This window comes from Vicia villosa, unplaced genomic scaffold (genome assembly GCF_029867415.1).
Source record: "Vicia villosa cultivar HV-30 ecotype Madison, WI unplaced genomic scaffold, Vvil1.0 ctg.000131F_1_1_1, whole genome shotgun sequence".
In the NCBI taxonomy this organism is placed as follows: domain Eukaryota; kingdom Viridiplantae; phylum Streptophyta; class Magnoliopsida; order Fabales; family Fabaceae; genus Vicia; species Vicia villosa.
In genome coordinates, this window is record NW_026705025.1 from 598,837 (window position 1) to 615,442 (window position 16,606).

Below are 16,606 nucleotides of genomic sequence, written 5' to 3' on the forward strand. Positions count from 1 at the left end.
CAAAAATATTATTAGTCTTCATGTATATTTGTTAGATAGAATTATTCAATTGTCAAGGACATTACGAGCCCTTCATCAGCCATGATTTATTAACTCATCAATTCATGTATTATAGACACAATCATCAAATATATTTCTTATACTTATATATATCACATGCCTTTAACCAGAATGAATAAAGAGATCTGTTACTGAAAACATTACATATGTTATACAAAAACAAAAAGGAGTAAAGAACAAGTAAATGTTTTCATTTGAGAATGAAAAACAATAACAAAATGACATGTCTAACAAAACTGTATATCATCTATTTAGGTTCCACTTTAGTTGAAAGTGTGTACCCTCCACTGTAATCAAAGTCATTACTCTCATCAACACTATCCTTCTTAGTAAAACTATTATTAATGTAAGGATGTCTCTTTGCAGCACCCTTAGAAACTCCAAAATCATTAGCAGATGAAGAAGCAGAAGTAGAATTTGTGTTCAAACCATCATTCTGTAATATGGTTTCTAATGTTTTCACCACGTCACTCATTGTTGGTCGGTCTGAAGCTGATTCCTCGACGCATTGTATTGCCAACTCTAAGAACCTGCCAAATCCTATCTGGTTGGCTGTGTTTCTCACCAATGGATCCATTACTTCGCTTAAACCATGGAACTCTTCATCTCTTTCATTCATTAAGGTTTGAACTTCGCGAACGATGTACTTACCCTTTTCAAGTGGTTGCTTGGATGTTATCAGTTCAAGCATAACTACACCGAAACTGTATACGTCACTCTTTTCGGTTAGTTGTTGAGTCATGTAGTATTCAGGATCTAGATAGCCCTGCATATGTTAAGCTTTTTATTATCAAGTTGCAGCTAATAAAAAATGGAGCACGGACTAATAGGGGTGGAATTAGGCCACACCAGGTCTTAGAAGGCCTGAGTCTAGCCTACCATATATTTTTAAGGCCTATGGCCTATTATAGATTTTTTTAATCTCAGAAACATAAGAAATGGTACAATGTTACTCACCAATGTTCCTTTAACCTGAGTTGAGACATGGCTTTTGTCACTGTCTGATACAAGCTTAGACAGGCCAAAATCCGCAACCTTTGCAGTCAAATTTTCATCCAGCAAGATATTGGTTGACTTCACATCTCTGTGGATTATGGGAGGGTTGGCAAGTTCGTGTAAGTATGCAAGTCCTCTAGCTGAGCCGAGAGCAATACGGAGTCTCCTCTTCCAATCAAGTTGAATACCAGATTTCCCTGCAACTCACATTGGTTAGATACTTGGATTCTATTAAATGTTTTTCTTTCGGAAAATAAGCTTAGCTTTGAGCTAGAGTGTTCCATCACTGTGAACTGACCTGACAAACCCTCTCTAAGTGATCCATTGTAGATGAATTCATAAACCAACATTTGTTCTCCTTGTTCAAAGCAGAATCCAACAAGGCTAACAAGATTCTTGTGATGAACTCTTGAAAGCAATTCGATTTCATTCTTGAACTCTAGTCCTCCTTGCATCGATCCTTGCTGAGCTCTTTTAATTGCAACTATTTTTCCATCAGGGAACACCCCTTTGTACACCTAGAGCCAATATTAGAGAATCATGAAACTCATGTTTATTAAATCTAGACTCAAACCACGACGAATAGGAAGACTTTTTTCCAATTCCAAATAGAAAGCCACGGCTCCCATGTATCGTAGGATACTGATAACCATGATGAAAACATCTCCCTAAACTAGAAGTATGTTAACATAAAGGAAATACCTTGCCATAGCCACCAAAGCCTAACTCGTTGCTTCCAGAGAAGTTATCGGTACACTTTTTGAGTTCATCGTAAGAGAACCATCTTGCTCCCTTCAATTGTGGTGCACCTCCACTATCCTGGCCACTTGGTGCCCAAGATGCTGGAAGAAAGAGAATTTTGTTGCATAAACAATGTTGATAATAGTTAACAAGAAAATCAAAGTGAGAACTTTGTTTAGTTACCGAACGGTCTACTTATTCCAATAGCTCTCTCTGCGCGCTTCTTTTGCAGGATTGCGTATATAGCTAGCCCTATAAGGCACAAAATCAGAACTGCACTTCCACTCGCTATCAAAATGATAGCACCTCGGCTAAGAGAAGTTCCTCTGCGCGAATCTGAAATCATTTAAATATCACTGTCACCAGCTGCATAAAAGTTGCAATTGTAATTGCATTGTATTTTTATCTTACCTGGAAAAGAATAAGGAAATGCAATGAAGTAATAGGGTCCAAATTCAGGCGGAGGCTTGTACGTTTGATTACTCATTGAAAATCCAATTCTTTGAACTTCTGATCTATTAAAATATTGTCCTGTTGGTGGAAAGAGTGCGAGTTGCACTTGAAGATAATCATCACCATTGAAAAAAAGGTTTTGTAATGAAACTGAGCCTGGTGTTAAACTCAATTTCACCCATAAACTCATTTCGAGTGAATGGAAAACAGTTATATTAGTGAGTTCTCTAAAAAAAGGTGCCCTAAAATAAAATGTTCCTTGATACGGATATGCACATTCGCAACTCTGTGGACTGAGTTTTTGATCAGGTGGACATGATCTTCCTCCGCAATTAGCCAAGCTAGTCGAATAGGGTTGTTTCGGCTGTTGTTGAAGGTTGCAGTCATTTGTATTAGAGAGGAGACCAGTACGGCATACTGGATTTCCTATGAGACTGCATAGGTAGAAGAGAAGTAAAGAATAAGTAAGGTCAAACGGAGCCGAAGCATGTCAGATTAGAAAGGAAAAAGATGTCTCACATCAATGTGTTTTTGTACTGTGAACTAATGGTTACGGATGCAATTTGATTGTCTTGTAAATCCACAAGCTGCAATTGAGGACAAATGCTGTCTCCCATTTCAAGTGTTTTGTTGAATGCATTGTGTCTTAGTTTTCTGTGAAGAATTTAAAACATAAAACTTATGGTTACTCATTCCATTGTTTGTTTGCAGGGCCGTCTTTGAGGACGGGCAAGACGGGCTACTGCACAGAGTCTAAAATTTTCTACAGTTAAATCATAGCTAAAAATGACCTCATAAAATATTTGTCACAGTTAAATCTGGCAACATAGAGCCTCTATTTGTTTTGTTACAATTTAATTGTCCTACACATGACCTCCAAAAACTTAAGACTGCAGACACTGTTTGTTTGTAGTATATACGTATCTTCTACATAGAAGTTTGGGACTTACATTTGTTGTATTTGAGGAAGGCCGAAGAGTTCTGATGGAAGAGTACCTTCAAGAGATCCAAACTCCACAATACTAAGCATAGTATAGGGTTATGAAGTAAAAAAATCCTTGTTAGATTTGATAACTTGATAAGCAAGAAACCTTTTTCCCAATCTAGAATTTATAAACTTACAGTGTGGTGAGTTGGGGTAGAGTTGAGAACCAAGTTGGAGCTTCAGATGGATCAAATGAATTGTTACTAAGATCCCTATATAATCAACCACGTATTTAAATTGTGTTAGCCATTTAAAAAGTTGTCATGAAAATTGTCAAAATTTGGTTTTACAAAACCATTTCACTTGAACAAAAGAAAGTAGAAACACCAACTCATGCCAATTGCTTACACATAATTCAGGGTATCCATTGATGTTAAGTCCGGCAAAGGACCGGACAATTTGTTGTGTGCTAAATTCCTGTAAGAAAACAACTTATCGGTGTTATAAATGTCTTTTATATGTTCACTTCTCAAATCTAAGTACTCACAGTTCATTGATGTTACTAAGTTTGTTGAGATTCGAAGGGACTTCTCCTGTCAAGAAATTTCTATCGAGCCGACTGTCATAAATTGAAACAATAAAGAAAAAGGTAATCAAATTCAAATGAGTATATTCGATTATTCGGTATAATGGAAATAAAAGGAAGAAGGAATGAAGAGAATATTTGAAATGTTACGGAAAGAACTACTTACAGAACCTCGACTGTATGAACTAGTCCTATAGTCGAAGGTATACTCCCGATTAATTCATTTCCATCTAACAATCTGTCAGAAAGAAAACAAAAGATCAAACACTGCGAAAATTGAGAATATGATCTTATAAAAACCGAGAAATCCTATGTCAACTTACATGTGAATGAGTACCATGTCAGAGTGGAAAAGTTTGGGAGAAATGGAACCAGAAAGCTGGTTCTTGTTGAAATGGCTTCACAAATACCAACCAAAACAATGTTGATACAATAATCACAAATGTCAACAAAGAAATGAAAATAGAATAGCCAAACAACTCACAAGTGCTTAGCATGTAAAAGTTGGTCTAAGCCCGGGGATGTCGAGGTCGAAACCGGGAGAGGTCCTGTGAGCTGATTATCTGCCAAGTCCAACCAATAAAGTTTGGAGAGTTTACCTAATGATGGAGGTATTTTTCCAGTGAAGTTGTTTGAATTCAAAGCCCTGAATAGTAATGAGAGAGAATCAGTTATTTTGTTAAGCATGTCTTAAAAATGGACCAGAGATCGAATCGCTGAAACTTCTGGAGTACAATTCAATTGGTTCAACCACGAAACCAACCAGAAATTTGGTCAGTTCCTGGTTCAACCGATTGAACAGACCAGTTCGATCCGATTTTTAGAACATCGGTAAAAATGCTTCTTTCAAGCCTATTCTTACAAGAAAGATAGGTCTGAAAGGTTCCCTAATGCATCTGGAATATTGCCACTAAAACTGCAACCAGCCAAAATCCTGAAACAATGAAGTATAAAGCCTTATGCAAATTACTACAACTTGCACATGAAATGACATTACAAAATTAACTGATTTTATGAATCTAACTTACAGAATATTTAGGTTTTTTAAGCTTCCCAATTCTGGAGAGATAGAACCCATTAAACCTTTATTAAAGGATAAGTCCCTGCCGTTACAAGAATTAACATAGTTAATATGCAAATACATGCTATGGAAGATTTTTTGTTCCTTCATTTTACAATACTTTTTGGTAAGAATCATAAAAAACGCAAAAACGGCCGCGACAAACGGTATCAGAAGGTGCCGATATTGTTATTTACCATTTTTATGATGAAAAATAAATTATGATTAATTCACACTTCAACGATCGCAATACGTATCGCAACACCTGTACCGAAGCGTTTACGCGGCCGCTAACCTTGATTAACCTTGATAAAAACAATACTTACAAGGATCTTAATTCTGGAAGTCCACCAATATCTCCACTTAATGTACCCTTCAGTCCCATGGTTGACAGTCTCCTATATTTTTAATGCACATGACAAAGTATTCTTCCTAATTTAGTAGTTGGAAAAGTGCTTAAAAAGTGCTTAAAAAGGATCAATAATGTTCAATTGAAGTTTATTACAATGAAGTAACCCTTGATTTGCTGCAGGTCACTCCTTCCCATGGTGCTCCACAAGGGTCATCTGATTTGTCCCAGCTTGGTGGTGTATTTTGCCATATATCTTTTAAAGATCTAAGTGCAGAAACTGCAACAACATATAACCATTATAAAAAAAAGCACTTTTTGAATAAACAACTTAATCAAACACTTACTATAAAGGGAAGTGATAGAAAATTACCATCTTGAGGATCAGTATATGAAGATATAAGATGAACTTCAACCCATAAGAATACCAAAAAGAGCATCAAACTTTGCATTTCCATGTTATAAATAGTTTTCAATCACTTCTTGAAGAACAATTGCTGATTATAGCACAAACAATAAGATCAGACAAAAATATTTGTCTCAAGCAAAGAAAGAACATGCATTGAATGTAACATGATAACTAGAAAAAAGCATAGAAAAGTCTAGTAGAAAGTTCAAGGTGAAGAGGAAGTAAGTAGTGACAAAACAATATACTATGAGGTTTCATAAAGGACAAAGGAAAGAAAAAAAGTTTGACTTGGTTGTTTTCTACTCTATTATTAATGATGATTTTTCTTATCTTAGAAGCTAATCCAATTCCATGTATAATGTTGTATGCAACTTTCTATAACACAATCATTGTATTTTTCTGACTTTTCAAACACTAACTTCTTCACAAACGAATTGCTGTGTTTTCCCTTTCTTCACTTCTCAGCTAGTTGCTGTTAACTGTTTTGTCATCATTAATTTTACTTTCTTAGTGACCAATAGAAAGATATCTTGCAACTTGTGCATCAATGGATTTATTATTGTCAAGCTATTGACAGCAGTTGGGTAGGTTTGACATGGCCCCTCCTCACTAAATCGCATATATCTATTTCAATGAGTTGTAGGGAAAGTTATACACACCAATAGTTTGGTATATATATATATATATATATATATATATATATATATATATATATATATATATATATATATATATATATAGGGAGCATATCAAGTGAGAGCATTTTATAATGAGAGATGAGGGGAACAAATATCAACCATTGAATTCATCAAGAGAGAGAAATTAATAAATTAATGTAGCTATATATGAAAAATTGGTTTGATGTCTTTCTCAATATATATATATATATATATATATATATATATATATATATATATATATATATATATATATATATATATATATATATATATATATGAGGAGGGTTATATCGACTCCAAGAGTAAGTGTACAACACTTACTCCAAATCATAATCATTAATTATCATTAATCCAACGATTTTAATTAAAGTTTTATATAAAAAAATATTTCCAAAAATAATTAGATTAAATGATCAATTAAAACCGTTAAATTAATGAAAATCAATGATTATGATTTGGAGTAAGTGTTGAACACTTACTCTTGGAGTCAATATAACCCTCCTCTCTCTCTATATATATATATATATATATATATATATATATATAGATTATAGAGTTATATAGATAATTACACTAAGTAATTGCATTTAATGAGAACAAATCAATTTCTGATTTATTTCCCAGAAACAAACTCTTATTCTAGGAAGAAGCTCTTGTTCACATCCTCACTCAAATTGATGCTACCTGTCAATGAGCATCAATTTGCTAACAAGAAACTGATGATGTGGACGCAAAACAGCCATGGTAAGAATATCTGCAACCTGCAACTGAGTACTGACTAGGAGTGTTCAAAACCAAACCAACCAAATAGAAAACCGCAAACCAAACCAAACCGAAACCGCAAAAAACCGCATTTGGTTCGGATTAGTTTGAGTCATCTTTTAACAAAACCGCATAGTTTGGTTCGGTTTGAAGTTTGTATTTTGTAAACCGAATCAAACCGCATTAAGTTACAACCTAACTTTTACTTAACTCACATCCAACCCAAACTTAAATCTATTACACCTTAGTCTTATGATTACGAATAATTTTATCATTCTTACACATATGATTTTAGTCCCATCTTCTCAAATCTCTAATAGCATTATCGCGTCTTTTTTGCCACATACATCTTCCCTCTTTTTCTATAATCTCAACTCTCTTATATTATTTCTTTTCACCTTCTCATTTTTATGCAAATGTTCTCTATTTTAGTTTTGTTTTTATCGCACATCTTCTTCTCTAATCTCTCAACTCTTTTGTTTTTTCTTTTTCACCTTCACTAATCTCTCGTCTCTTCTATTTTTTTGTTTCATTTTAATAATTTTATATTGTTTTATACTATTATTTTATGTTTATTATTTCACTTTTGTCTAATTTAATTTTTACATATTAAATAGAAAGTTTTTGTCAAAATATGACGAGTTTTGTTGTTATTTGATAGTGTATGAATGTATAAATACAAAGTTATGTTGTCATCTATATGTATATGTATGGTTCAATAAAATATTTGTAAGAAACCGAACCAACCGAACCGAACCAAACCACATTAGTTTGGTTTGGTTTGGTTCGGATTTTTTTTAAAAGCCAACCGAACCAAACCAAACCAAACCGCACAACTTTTTCTCTCGCGGTTCGGATGATTTTTTTTTGTCAAAACCGCCCAAACCGCACCGCGAACACCCCTACTACTGACATGAGGAAGTGATATTAGTCGGTCATCATACGCGTCACGGATTGAATGAAAATCAACTTCGATATGTTTCGTGCGTTCAGGAAAAACAAGATTCGCAACGATTTGGATGACACTTGTATTGTCAACATAAAGTGAGGTTGACTCTATTTGAGGAAATCCAAGTTCAGCCAAAAGACCAGAAGCCAAATTATTTCAGAACAAGCAGCAGACATGGCACGATACTCTGATTCAGTAGAAGATTTAGAGACTCTCACTTGTTTCTTACTTTTCCATGAATTCAATGAAGAGCCAAGAAACATGCACCAACCAGTGATAGGTCGCTGAGTATCAGGACACTCTGCCCAATCGGCATCATTATAAGCACTCAATTTAGGAGCAATTCCAATGGCGAGGAGAGTGCATGAATTGATTTACTTATTGAACAAAAAAGATATGTCAGGGCGAGTAGTAGTCAAATAATTAAGGCTACCCACGAGTTGATGATACAATAAGGGATCAGACAAGAGATCACCATCATCACAATGATATTTGCCATTAACCTCATGAGGAGTATCCCCTGGATTAGCCGATTGGAGACCAGCCATAGAAATTAAATATGTGGCATACTTGTGTTCATGGAGGAAGATGCCCTTGGATGTAGAATGAACCTCAAGACCAAGAAAATAATGCAAATTACCAAGATCTTTTATATGAAACGATGTTTGTAACTGGCGTTTAAGGCTTTGAATCGAAGCATGGCCAAAATCAGTAATAATCATATCATCAACATATAGAAGTAGTAGGACAATTCCAGTAGATGTTCTACGAATAAATAGAGAAGAATCATATTGACTTGTAAAAGAGAACCCAAGTAGAGCGGAGTAGAATTTTTCATACCATGCTCTAGGCGCTTGTTTCAAACCTTATAAGGAGCGTTTGAGCTTGCACACACCCTTAGATGAAGAGAATAAACCTTGAGTAGGAGTCATATAAATATCTTCCGTCAGGTCACTATGAAGAAAAGCATTTTTCACATCCATTTGATGAATATACCACCCATTAGAAGAAGCTATAGAGAGTACTGTACGATTATATGTCATTTTGGCAACCAGTGCAAATGTCTCATCATAATCAATTCCATATTCCTGCTTATTTCCCAAGGCAACCAATCGAGCCTTGAAACGGTTGAGAGACCCATCACAATTTAGTTTCACAGAATACACCCATTTGCAGCCTAAGGGTTTGATATCAGGGGGACAAGAGAAAATATCCCATGTAAAATTCTCTTCAAGAGCTTGAAGCTCCTCATTCATTGCCATTATCCAACGCGCATCTTTAACATCCCGTGAATAACAAGTAGGAATAGATATGCTAGAAAGTGAGGCAGTTAGAGAAGTAGATGAGGAATCATACTTATCTGGTGAATATCTATCAGGTGCTCGAGATATTCGACTAGAACGACGTGGTTCAACAAGTGCCAGATTAAGTAGTGGATCAATGTTGGGAAGGAGAGTGGAAACCTATTGTTTGTGTTTTCTCATATACATGACCTGATTTATAACATGCAATAGTTTGAGGCATAATAGAAAAATTAGGAAGAGTTACAATATCATTCATGGTAGGAGAAAATTCAAGGAAACATAAACTGGTTATAAAAAAATGTCACATTCCTAGAGATGCGAAAACGTTTATTAGAGACATCATAACACACAAACCCCTTATAAGAGTGAATATACCTCATAAATGCACATTGAACAAGCTATGCTCCGAGCTTATGTCTTTCAAATAGAGGTAAGTGAACATAACACACACACCAAAAAGTATGTAAAGTACTATAATCAGGATGAATTTTAAAAAGACGAAAGAAAGGAGAATCAAAATCAATAACGGTAGACGGAAGACGATTAATCGAGAAGAAATCTGTGGATAACGCTTCTACCCAAAACCGGGATGGCATAGAAGCTTGAAGAAGTAAGGTGCGTGTTACATCAAGCAAATGACGATTCTTGCGTCTTGCCATCCCATTTTGTTGAGGGGTATTAGGACAACATCTTTGAGATAAAATGCCTTTTTGTTGAAGGTACTCCTGAAACTCATTAGACATGTATTCACCACCCGAGTCAGAATTTTTTTTGACTTTTAATCTAAAATAAAGATATCCAACCTATTGATATCCATATTTGACATTTATAAATTTTTATTTGGTCAAATTTGAGTATGTTATTCATGAACATAATCTTAAAGATATTTATCATAAAAATTAAATATTTTTAAAGATTAACGAGTATATAAACTAAAATAAAGTTATTATTCTTATGAGCTATCTACGAATACGATGACACCATTTTCCTACACCTTATCAATTTACACTGAATTTACACATTCAATTCGATCTTGCACGGATACCAAAGTGAAATAAAAAATTACTATAAAAAGGATTAGTATATATTTATGATATGATATACACCGTAAATGTATAATTTGGTGTCATAATATCAATTCTCTATGAGAAAAAGGATATACACTGACATTGTAAAATAATTTTACACTGTCAACCAATCACGACCATGTAAAATGTCAAGTCACTGTTATTTTTAAAAAGGTTATGTGACATAGCTAATTGATGAATTCCAATTGGATGTTAGTGGAGTAACTTTAACCCCATTCTATATTCTTATTCACCAAGAGTGTGTTTGGCAATGAGAAGAAAGTGAAAAGAGAGAAATAGATGAGAAAGAGTATGAAAAGAGAGAAATAAATGAGAAAGAAAATAGATTTAACCTATTGATTAGAACTAGGGGTGGCAAAACGGGTCCGGTCAGTTAGGCATGCCAGTTTTGCATGCACTTTTGTGCGGAGCGGGTCAAGGTTTTAGGCCCTCGCTCTCTAGTGTTACCGCCCCACCCCGTTTTTTATGCGGGCTTTTGCGGGCACGTGAATTAACATAAATTTTTCATTTTTAGGCTTAAAAAATGCAGTGCCCGTGGGCTTAGCCCGCCCCGCCTTCACTTTTTTGCGGGACGAATCGAGGTTTTAGGCCCGCACCCTCGACTATGACCGCCCGCCTTATCCCGTTTTCTTGCGGGCTTTTGCGGGGCGGGAATGCCCGTTTGCCTCCCTAATTAGAACAACAGAAAGAAGAAAGAAATAGAAGGAGAAAGAAGTGAGTTTTATTTTTAAAAAGACGAAAATGTCCTTATTCTAAAAAAACGTAATTATATATTATATTATCATAATAATTTAACTTCAAATATAAATTAATTTAATTTTTTTATTATTTTAATTCATAAATAAAATTAGTTATGTTTATATAAAACAAAATTAATATTTAATTTATTGTTAGAAGATTTTTATTTAGTCAAATTAATTTCCTACTTAACATTGAGTTAATTATGGCAATTTATTTTAATTATTAATTAATTTATATAATTAAATTATGGCAGTGTTTTTATTAAACTATTAAATTTCTAAAACTAACTCAGATGTGGCTATATGTAAAATAAATATTTATGACTTATAAAAAAAATTAATTAGCAAGGTTATATTGGAAAAATCACTCATAGTTATGTAATTGATTTCATTTCTTTGCTGATGGGAGAGAAACAATTTTGATGTGGGACCAGCTAATTTAAATCTCTCTTTCCTATTTCTGTGCTCACCAAACAGAATTGACGAGACACTTCTCTCCAATCTCTCTCTTTTCAACTTCTTTCTTCTCTTTTTCCCTACAAACAAGCAGACCCCATAGAAAATATTCAAACAAAAAATATAGCGAGAGTGACGGAAGCGCATTGTTCCCGCATTCGGCACAGTCTCTTCTTCTCTAGTTCTTCGTCACCACTGTTTCTTCTCTTCCACTAAACCCTAATCAATCACTTTGTATTCTGTTTCTTCCTTTTCTTTTTTTCATTTTTATTTTAATTTCCCCATTTTTGAAATTCTTAACAACAATACTTGCAGGGCAGGATGGCAACCAATGTTGAAGATTTCTCACAATTCGGAATTTCAAAAGAGGTACATTCAATCTTTCCCTTAAAAAGTCACAATTTTTATTTTTGTTTTAGGAAAACGGTTTTTGATTTTATTTTGATTTTGTATTTTAGGAAAAGGATAAGCTTGTAGGAGAAGTAATCCGTTACTTGCTTTTCAAAACTCATCAAAACTCAGGGTGTCCAATTAAGAGAGATGAACTTACTCAGCTTATTACCAAGAATTATCATCAGAGGAATCTTCCTACTTTTGTCATCAATGAGGCTAAGGACAAACTTTCTGCCGTCTTTGGTTATGAAATGAGATTGCTTTCAAGGTCTGTCCCGTCGTCTAAAGCGCAGACACGCGCTTCACAAAGTGAGTTTTTTCCGCGCACTATTTGTATGCAGCAATCTTAATTTGTTGCTTTGTTGATTTTATTAATGGGTTATTGTTTCAGCATTGTGAGTTCTATTCTATAAACAATTTATAGGCTTTGTGATCTAGGTTTTCAGGCAATGTAAAAATCCTCTTAAAACTAAGAACATATGAAAAAGTAATTGAACAAGGGTTTGGAGTTGGCGGTCGCTATAGTGTTCTGCATTGCTAAGGCTCTTCCTATAGCGGCCGGCCTCCGCTATAGCGGGATGGCGCCGCTATGGACTACTATGTACTAACTTATAAAAGATAGTTTGAAAGACTGTTTCCTTGGTAGCCTAGTAATGTTAGACTAAATTTCTCAGTTTTCATTCAAATGTTTTTGTTTTTATAAATCTTTGAATGTTTGTGTACATATAGATTTAAAAGGAATGAGTTAATCTGTTCTACATTGCTTTTTACTTGTTCAGATCTGAATGCATTCTTTACAGTTTTCCAAGTATGTTTTACTTGTTACCAGTGACGTTTCCTCTAATTAAAGACTTATGACATGTAATCCTCCAGGTGGTGCGGATGCAAAATCATATATACTCATTAGCCAACTTCCTTCTGATTTATATGAAAAATATGTTGTGGATCCGAATACAGCGTACATGTCTGGTTTCACGTTTGTCATAATTAGTATTGTACATCTTGCTGGCGGCAAAATTCCCGAAGGTATGATTGAAGTTTCATAATGATATAATTATATTATATACACATAATCTTATGCACATGTTAACTTATGGAAATCAAAACTTGCTACTTTAGGCTATGTTTGGGAGTTTGGAGGAGAAGGGAGGGGAGGGCTTTGAAAAATAAGAAGAATTGGGTGAAAATGATAAAAAGATTTTGGGTAGGAGGGTTTTGGAGGGTTTGAGTTTATTCATAACACCAAAAACCCCATAAAATGGGGGAACTCAAAAATTGTATTGAAGGAGGGTTTTGAAGGGCTTATATAAATTTTCCAAATATCTTTTAGGTTGTTATAGTATTCTGAAAATTAAAAATTTAGTAATGATAATGACTCTTTTATCATTCTAAACAAAATCATTTTTTCAAAAAATGTCAAATATTTTTTTATATTTTTTTTAAAATTTCATTTTTGGAAGCCTTCCCCTCCCCTCCCCTCCCCTCCAAACTCCCAAACATAGCCTTAAGGTCTCTATATGAATGCAACAAATATATGTTTCTGATATTTACACCTTTCAAGGGTAATTGAGATTTGTGCCGTCATCGTAACATAATGGAACTTGATATGGTTGGATATTGCAGAAAGTCTATGGAGCCAGTTGAATAGGATGAGTTTGAGTGACAGTGAAGCAAATCATCGTGTCCTTGGAAACATTAAGCAAGCCTTGGAACTTCTTGTTCAGCAAAGGTGAAAATAAATTACACGATTCATTACATTCTGTGGCACATATGGTCTTCCTAAAAAAGCAATGAACAAAGAAGTAATTAATATTTTTCTGTGTAGGTATTTACAGAAGGACAAAGTTCATGGTCCTGAAGGCAATACCGTATATTATGAGCTTGCTGAGAGAGCTTCAGATGGACCCATCTACGACAAGGTCAAGGAATATATATCTCAGGTAATGTTTCGTTTTGGGAATTAAATTTCTGGAATTCTAAAATTTTGTATACAATTTCTGAAATAGCATTGCGTGTACCTATAGTTGAGCAGTAGTTATATTAATTCATACATATGATAAACAAAACCAACAAAATATGTCGTAGCTTGTGCTTTGCTGAATGATACTCTTCATGAAACAAAACATTGTCTTGCATTGTTGAATTTGAATACTTTTGTTATATATATTATTTCTGAAACAACATTCTCTTGCAGATTATGAGGGAAACTTCCTAATCAGTTGCCAGCTCTTCAGCATCTCAATTGTGATATAATTATGCGTACAGAGGGAAATGGTGAGATACTAACTTGGTTCCAATTTACTCCTGATCTATTTAAGGCTAAGCTCTGCAAGAATATCAATCTACATTATGTGTTCTTAGCCAAAACATAATTTTATTTTGCATTGTAGAGGGTATTTAGTCCAAATTTCACACTAATTATAGTTACGAGTTTTTGAGTTTATCTGGTTTTGAGTATATGAGCTTTTGAGTTTATCTGGTTTATATGTAATCAAAATCACACCCTTAACAAGTTGAGATGAAATTGTTGACTAGTAGTTTAACTTGTATCCTCATTTGAAACTTCAACTTTATTTGTGTGGTAAAGCTACACTTTCACCCCATATATTTCCCTCTAACAAGTAGAATGATGAACTTTGTCTAAAACCAGATCAACTTTGAAGCTTAGTTATAAGACGGATGCCCGGTTTTCATATCTCTCATAATATTGCATACCAGGAACTGAGACATGTGAAGCTTCTTTAGATATTACGACAAGATTAAGAGATGTTTCAACTAAAATGAAATTCATAAGCAATGTAAGGGTCCACTTCTGTCCTCCCAAGTACATTTGTGGCATCAAATATAAGTAAATTCTCATCAAATAAGAATTTCAAAATAAAAAAGACAACATCAATACCTCTTTTAGTGAGCGAACAGTGTACAAAGATTCAAAATTTAAGCTGTTTTGTTGCATTTTCTCTCTAAGAAATCCTGTAAGTTTTAGAGCTCCCAGCCCCACAACCTCCACACCCACCTTTCGCATCACTTTACTATTTAAAACTGTAAAGCAAAAACCCATATATGCTCAATCAGGGGAGAAAACAGAAGAGATCAACAATAAACCCATTGACTTCAGAGAAAAGTATAATGTATATATTAGAACACAAGAGGTGATGTTTAAGTGTTGACTACTTCTGAACCCGATTATGCAAACTGACTTAACGGAAATCACATTTGAAAACCAAACTAACTAACAAAAGATACATTTGGTGATCAAAATAACAAACACAATACACATCCGAAAATGTTTTAGTAATTTTGATACATTAAGGGACTATAGTGGTAGCACCTCACACGTTAAAGGACCAAAATGATTGTAAACTCAAAAAGATAAACTAGTTCAGGCTAGGAGTAGTTAGCTTGGTAGTTAGACGGAATTAGTTACCTAATTAATAGGAGGGGTCAAGGGTAGAGGGAGATCATAAAGATTTGTAAACATACGATGATTTGAGTGACCAGAGCTATGGCTCAAAATTTTGGAGCATAGATTTCTCAATATTCACCATAATTATTCTCTTCTTTTGATTCTTCCTATCAATTTTTCCACATTTCTAAGAGTTCATCTATTTTAGGTAAGAGATATTTAGTTAGAGAATATTTCATTATACCCTTGATTCTCTTAGACACTGAAAAAATTTCAATTACGCCCCTTGCTTCCGTAGATGCACATCTGAAAAATACATTTTTTTCAAAAAATTTGTTTTTTTTCCTTAGGTACATATACGGAAGTATTTTAAACTAGTGTATGTTGGGAATATATACACATAAATTCAGTTCAGGGATTATTCCGTAGGTGCATCTACATAATAATTTAGCGCCAGAATATTCCGTAGATGTACCTACGGAAGCATCTGGTATAGTTTGAACCAGCTTCATCACTCCCCCATTGTTACATTTCTTCCTCAAACTCCCTTCTCCACAACCTAAAAACCTTACATCATCAATGTCATTTTCCACTCCAAAACTTCAACTTTTTGATACAACAAATCAAAGGGAGCAAGAGAAGATTGAATTTCAGGTAAATATTCATTTATCCATTGCATTGCTCACATTATGCATTAATTTTCTGTAAAACATCAGTTGAAGATGAACAAAAGAGCTCGCATAAACAAACCGCCTCTGACACCTTTTCCGCCTCCGACACTTATTCCACTAAAAATTCCATTACCGAAGAGATGCCTATTCCACCGAAAATTCCATTAATTGAAGAGATGCCAGTTTTTATGCACCCTTACATCGAACGAATCGTAGATGTTGCGGGGGACGATAATTGCAGTTACCGGGCCGTCTCAGCGTTGCTTAGTAATGAAGAGGATAATCATACGCTTGTCAGTCATTAACTTATCTAAGATTTGAAGACGCATAAAGAATCGTACACGCGGTTATATGAAGAGGAAGTTAAATTTGAAGCGGCTAATGAAGCTCTTGTACCCCGGTTGGACGCTTACGCATCGGTGTCAAAATAGATGAGATTTCCAGAAATGGGACATCTTATTGCATGCGCATATGATAGGGTGTGCATTGACTTGACGCGTTATGGTTTTTCGAAAACCTTTTTCCGCTCAGCACCGCACCGCCTACAAATTCAAATGATCGCATCATGTGTATTTGAT

The 16,606-nt window shown here is 34.5% G+C and overlaps 2 protein-coding genes across 3 annotated transcripts; one reads left to right on the forward strand and one right to left on the reverse strand.

Moving 5' to 3' along the window:
- Window positions 1-230: 230 nt before the first annotated feature.
- On the reverse strand, window positions 231-6,106 carry LOC131624489 (leucine-rich repeat receptor protein kinase HPCA1-like). The gene is made up of 19 exons (XM_058895433.1): window positions 5,544-6,106; window positions 5,327-5,450; window positions 5,148-5,219; window positions 4,790-4,864; window positions 4,624-4,695; window positions 4,246-4,407; window positions 4,085-4,159; window positions 3,928-3,999; window positions 3,723-3,794; window positions 3,584-3,652; window positions 3,373-3,447; window positions 3,201-3,272; window positions 2,770-2,904; window positions 2,209-2,684; window positions 1,981-2,133; window positions 1,759-1,898; window positions 1,355-1,574; window positions 1,018-1,253; window positions 231-826 (listed from the first exon to the last, which is right to left on the reverse strand). Exons 1-19 carry the CDS (start codon window positions 5,626-5,628, stop codon window positions 308-310), a joined length of 2,904 nt encoding a protein of 967 aa, XP_058751416.1. The 5' UTR covers window positions 5,629-6,106; the 3' UTR covers window positions 231-307.
- A 5,478-nt stretch (window positions 6,107-11,584) lies between these two features.
- Window positions 11,585-14,519, forward strand: LOC131624490 (uncharacterized). 2 transcript variants are annotated; one of them, XM_058895436.1, is made up of 7 exons: window positions 11,585-11,792; window positions 11,879-11,927; window positions 12,017-12,260; window positions 12,825-12,977; window positions 13,575-13,680; window positions 13,777-13,891; window positions 14,146-14,519. In XM_058895436.1, the coding sequence occupies exons 2-7, from the start codon at window positions 11,880-11,882 to the stop codon at window positions 14,164-14,166; spliced, it is 687 nt and encodes a 228-aa protein (XP_058751419.1). In that variant the 5' UTR covers window positions 11,585-11,792; window position 11,879; the 3' UTR covers window positions 14,167-14,519. The 2 variants fall into 2 exon arrangements, with proteins under 2 accessions (XP_058751419.1, XP_058751417.1); XM_058895434.1 differs by having other exon boundaries at window positions 11,586-11,792; window positions 11,874-11,927.
- The last annotated feature ends 2,087 nt before the right edge of the window (window positions 14,520-16,606 follow it).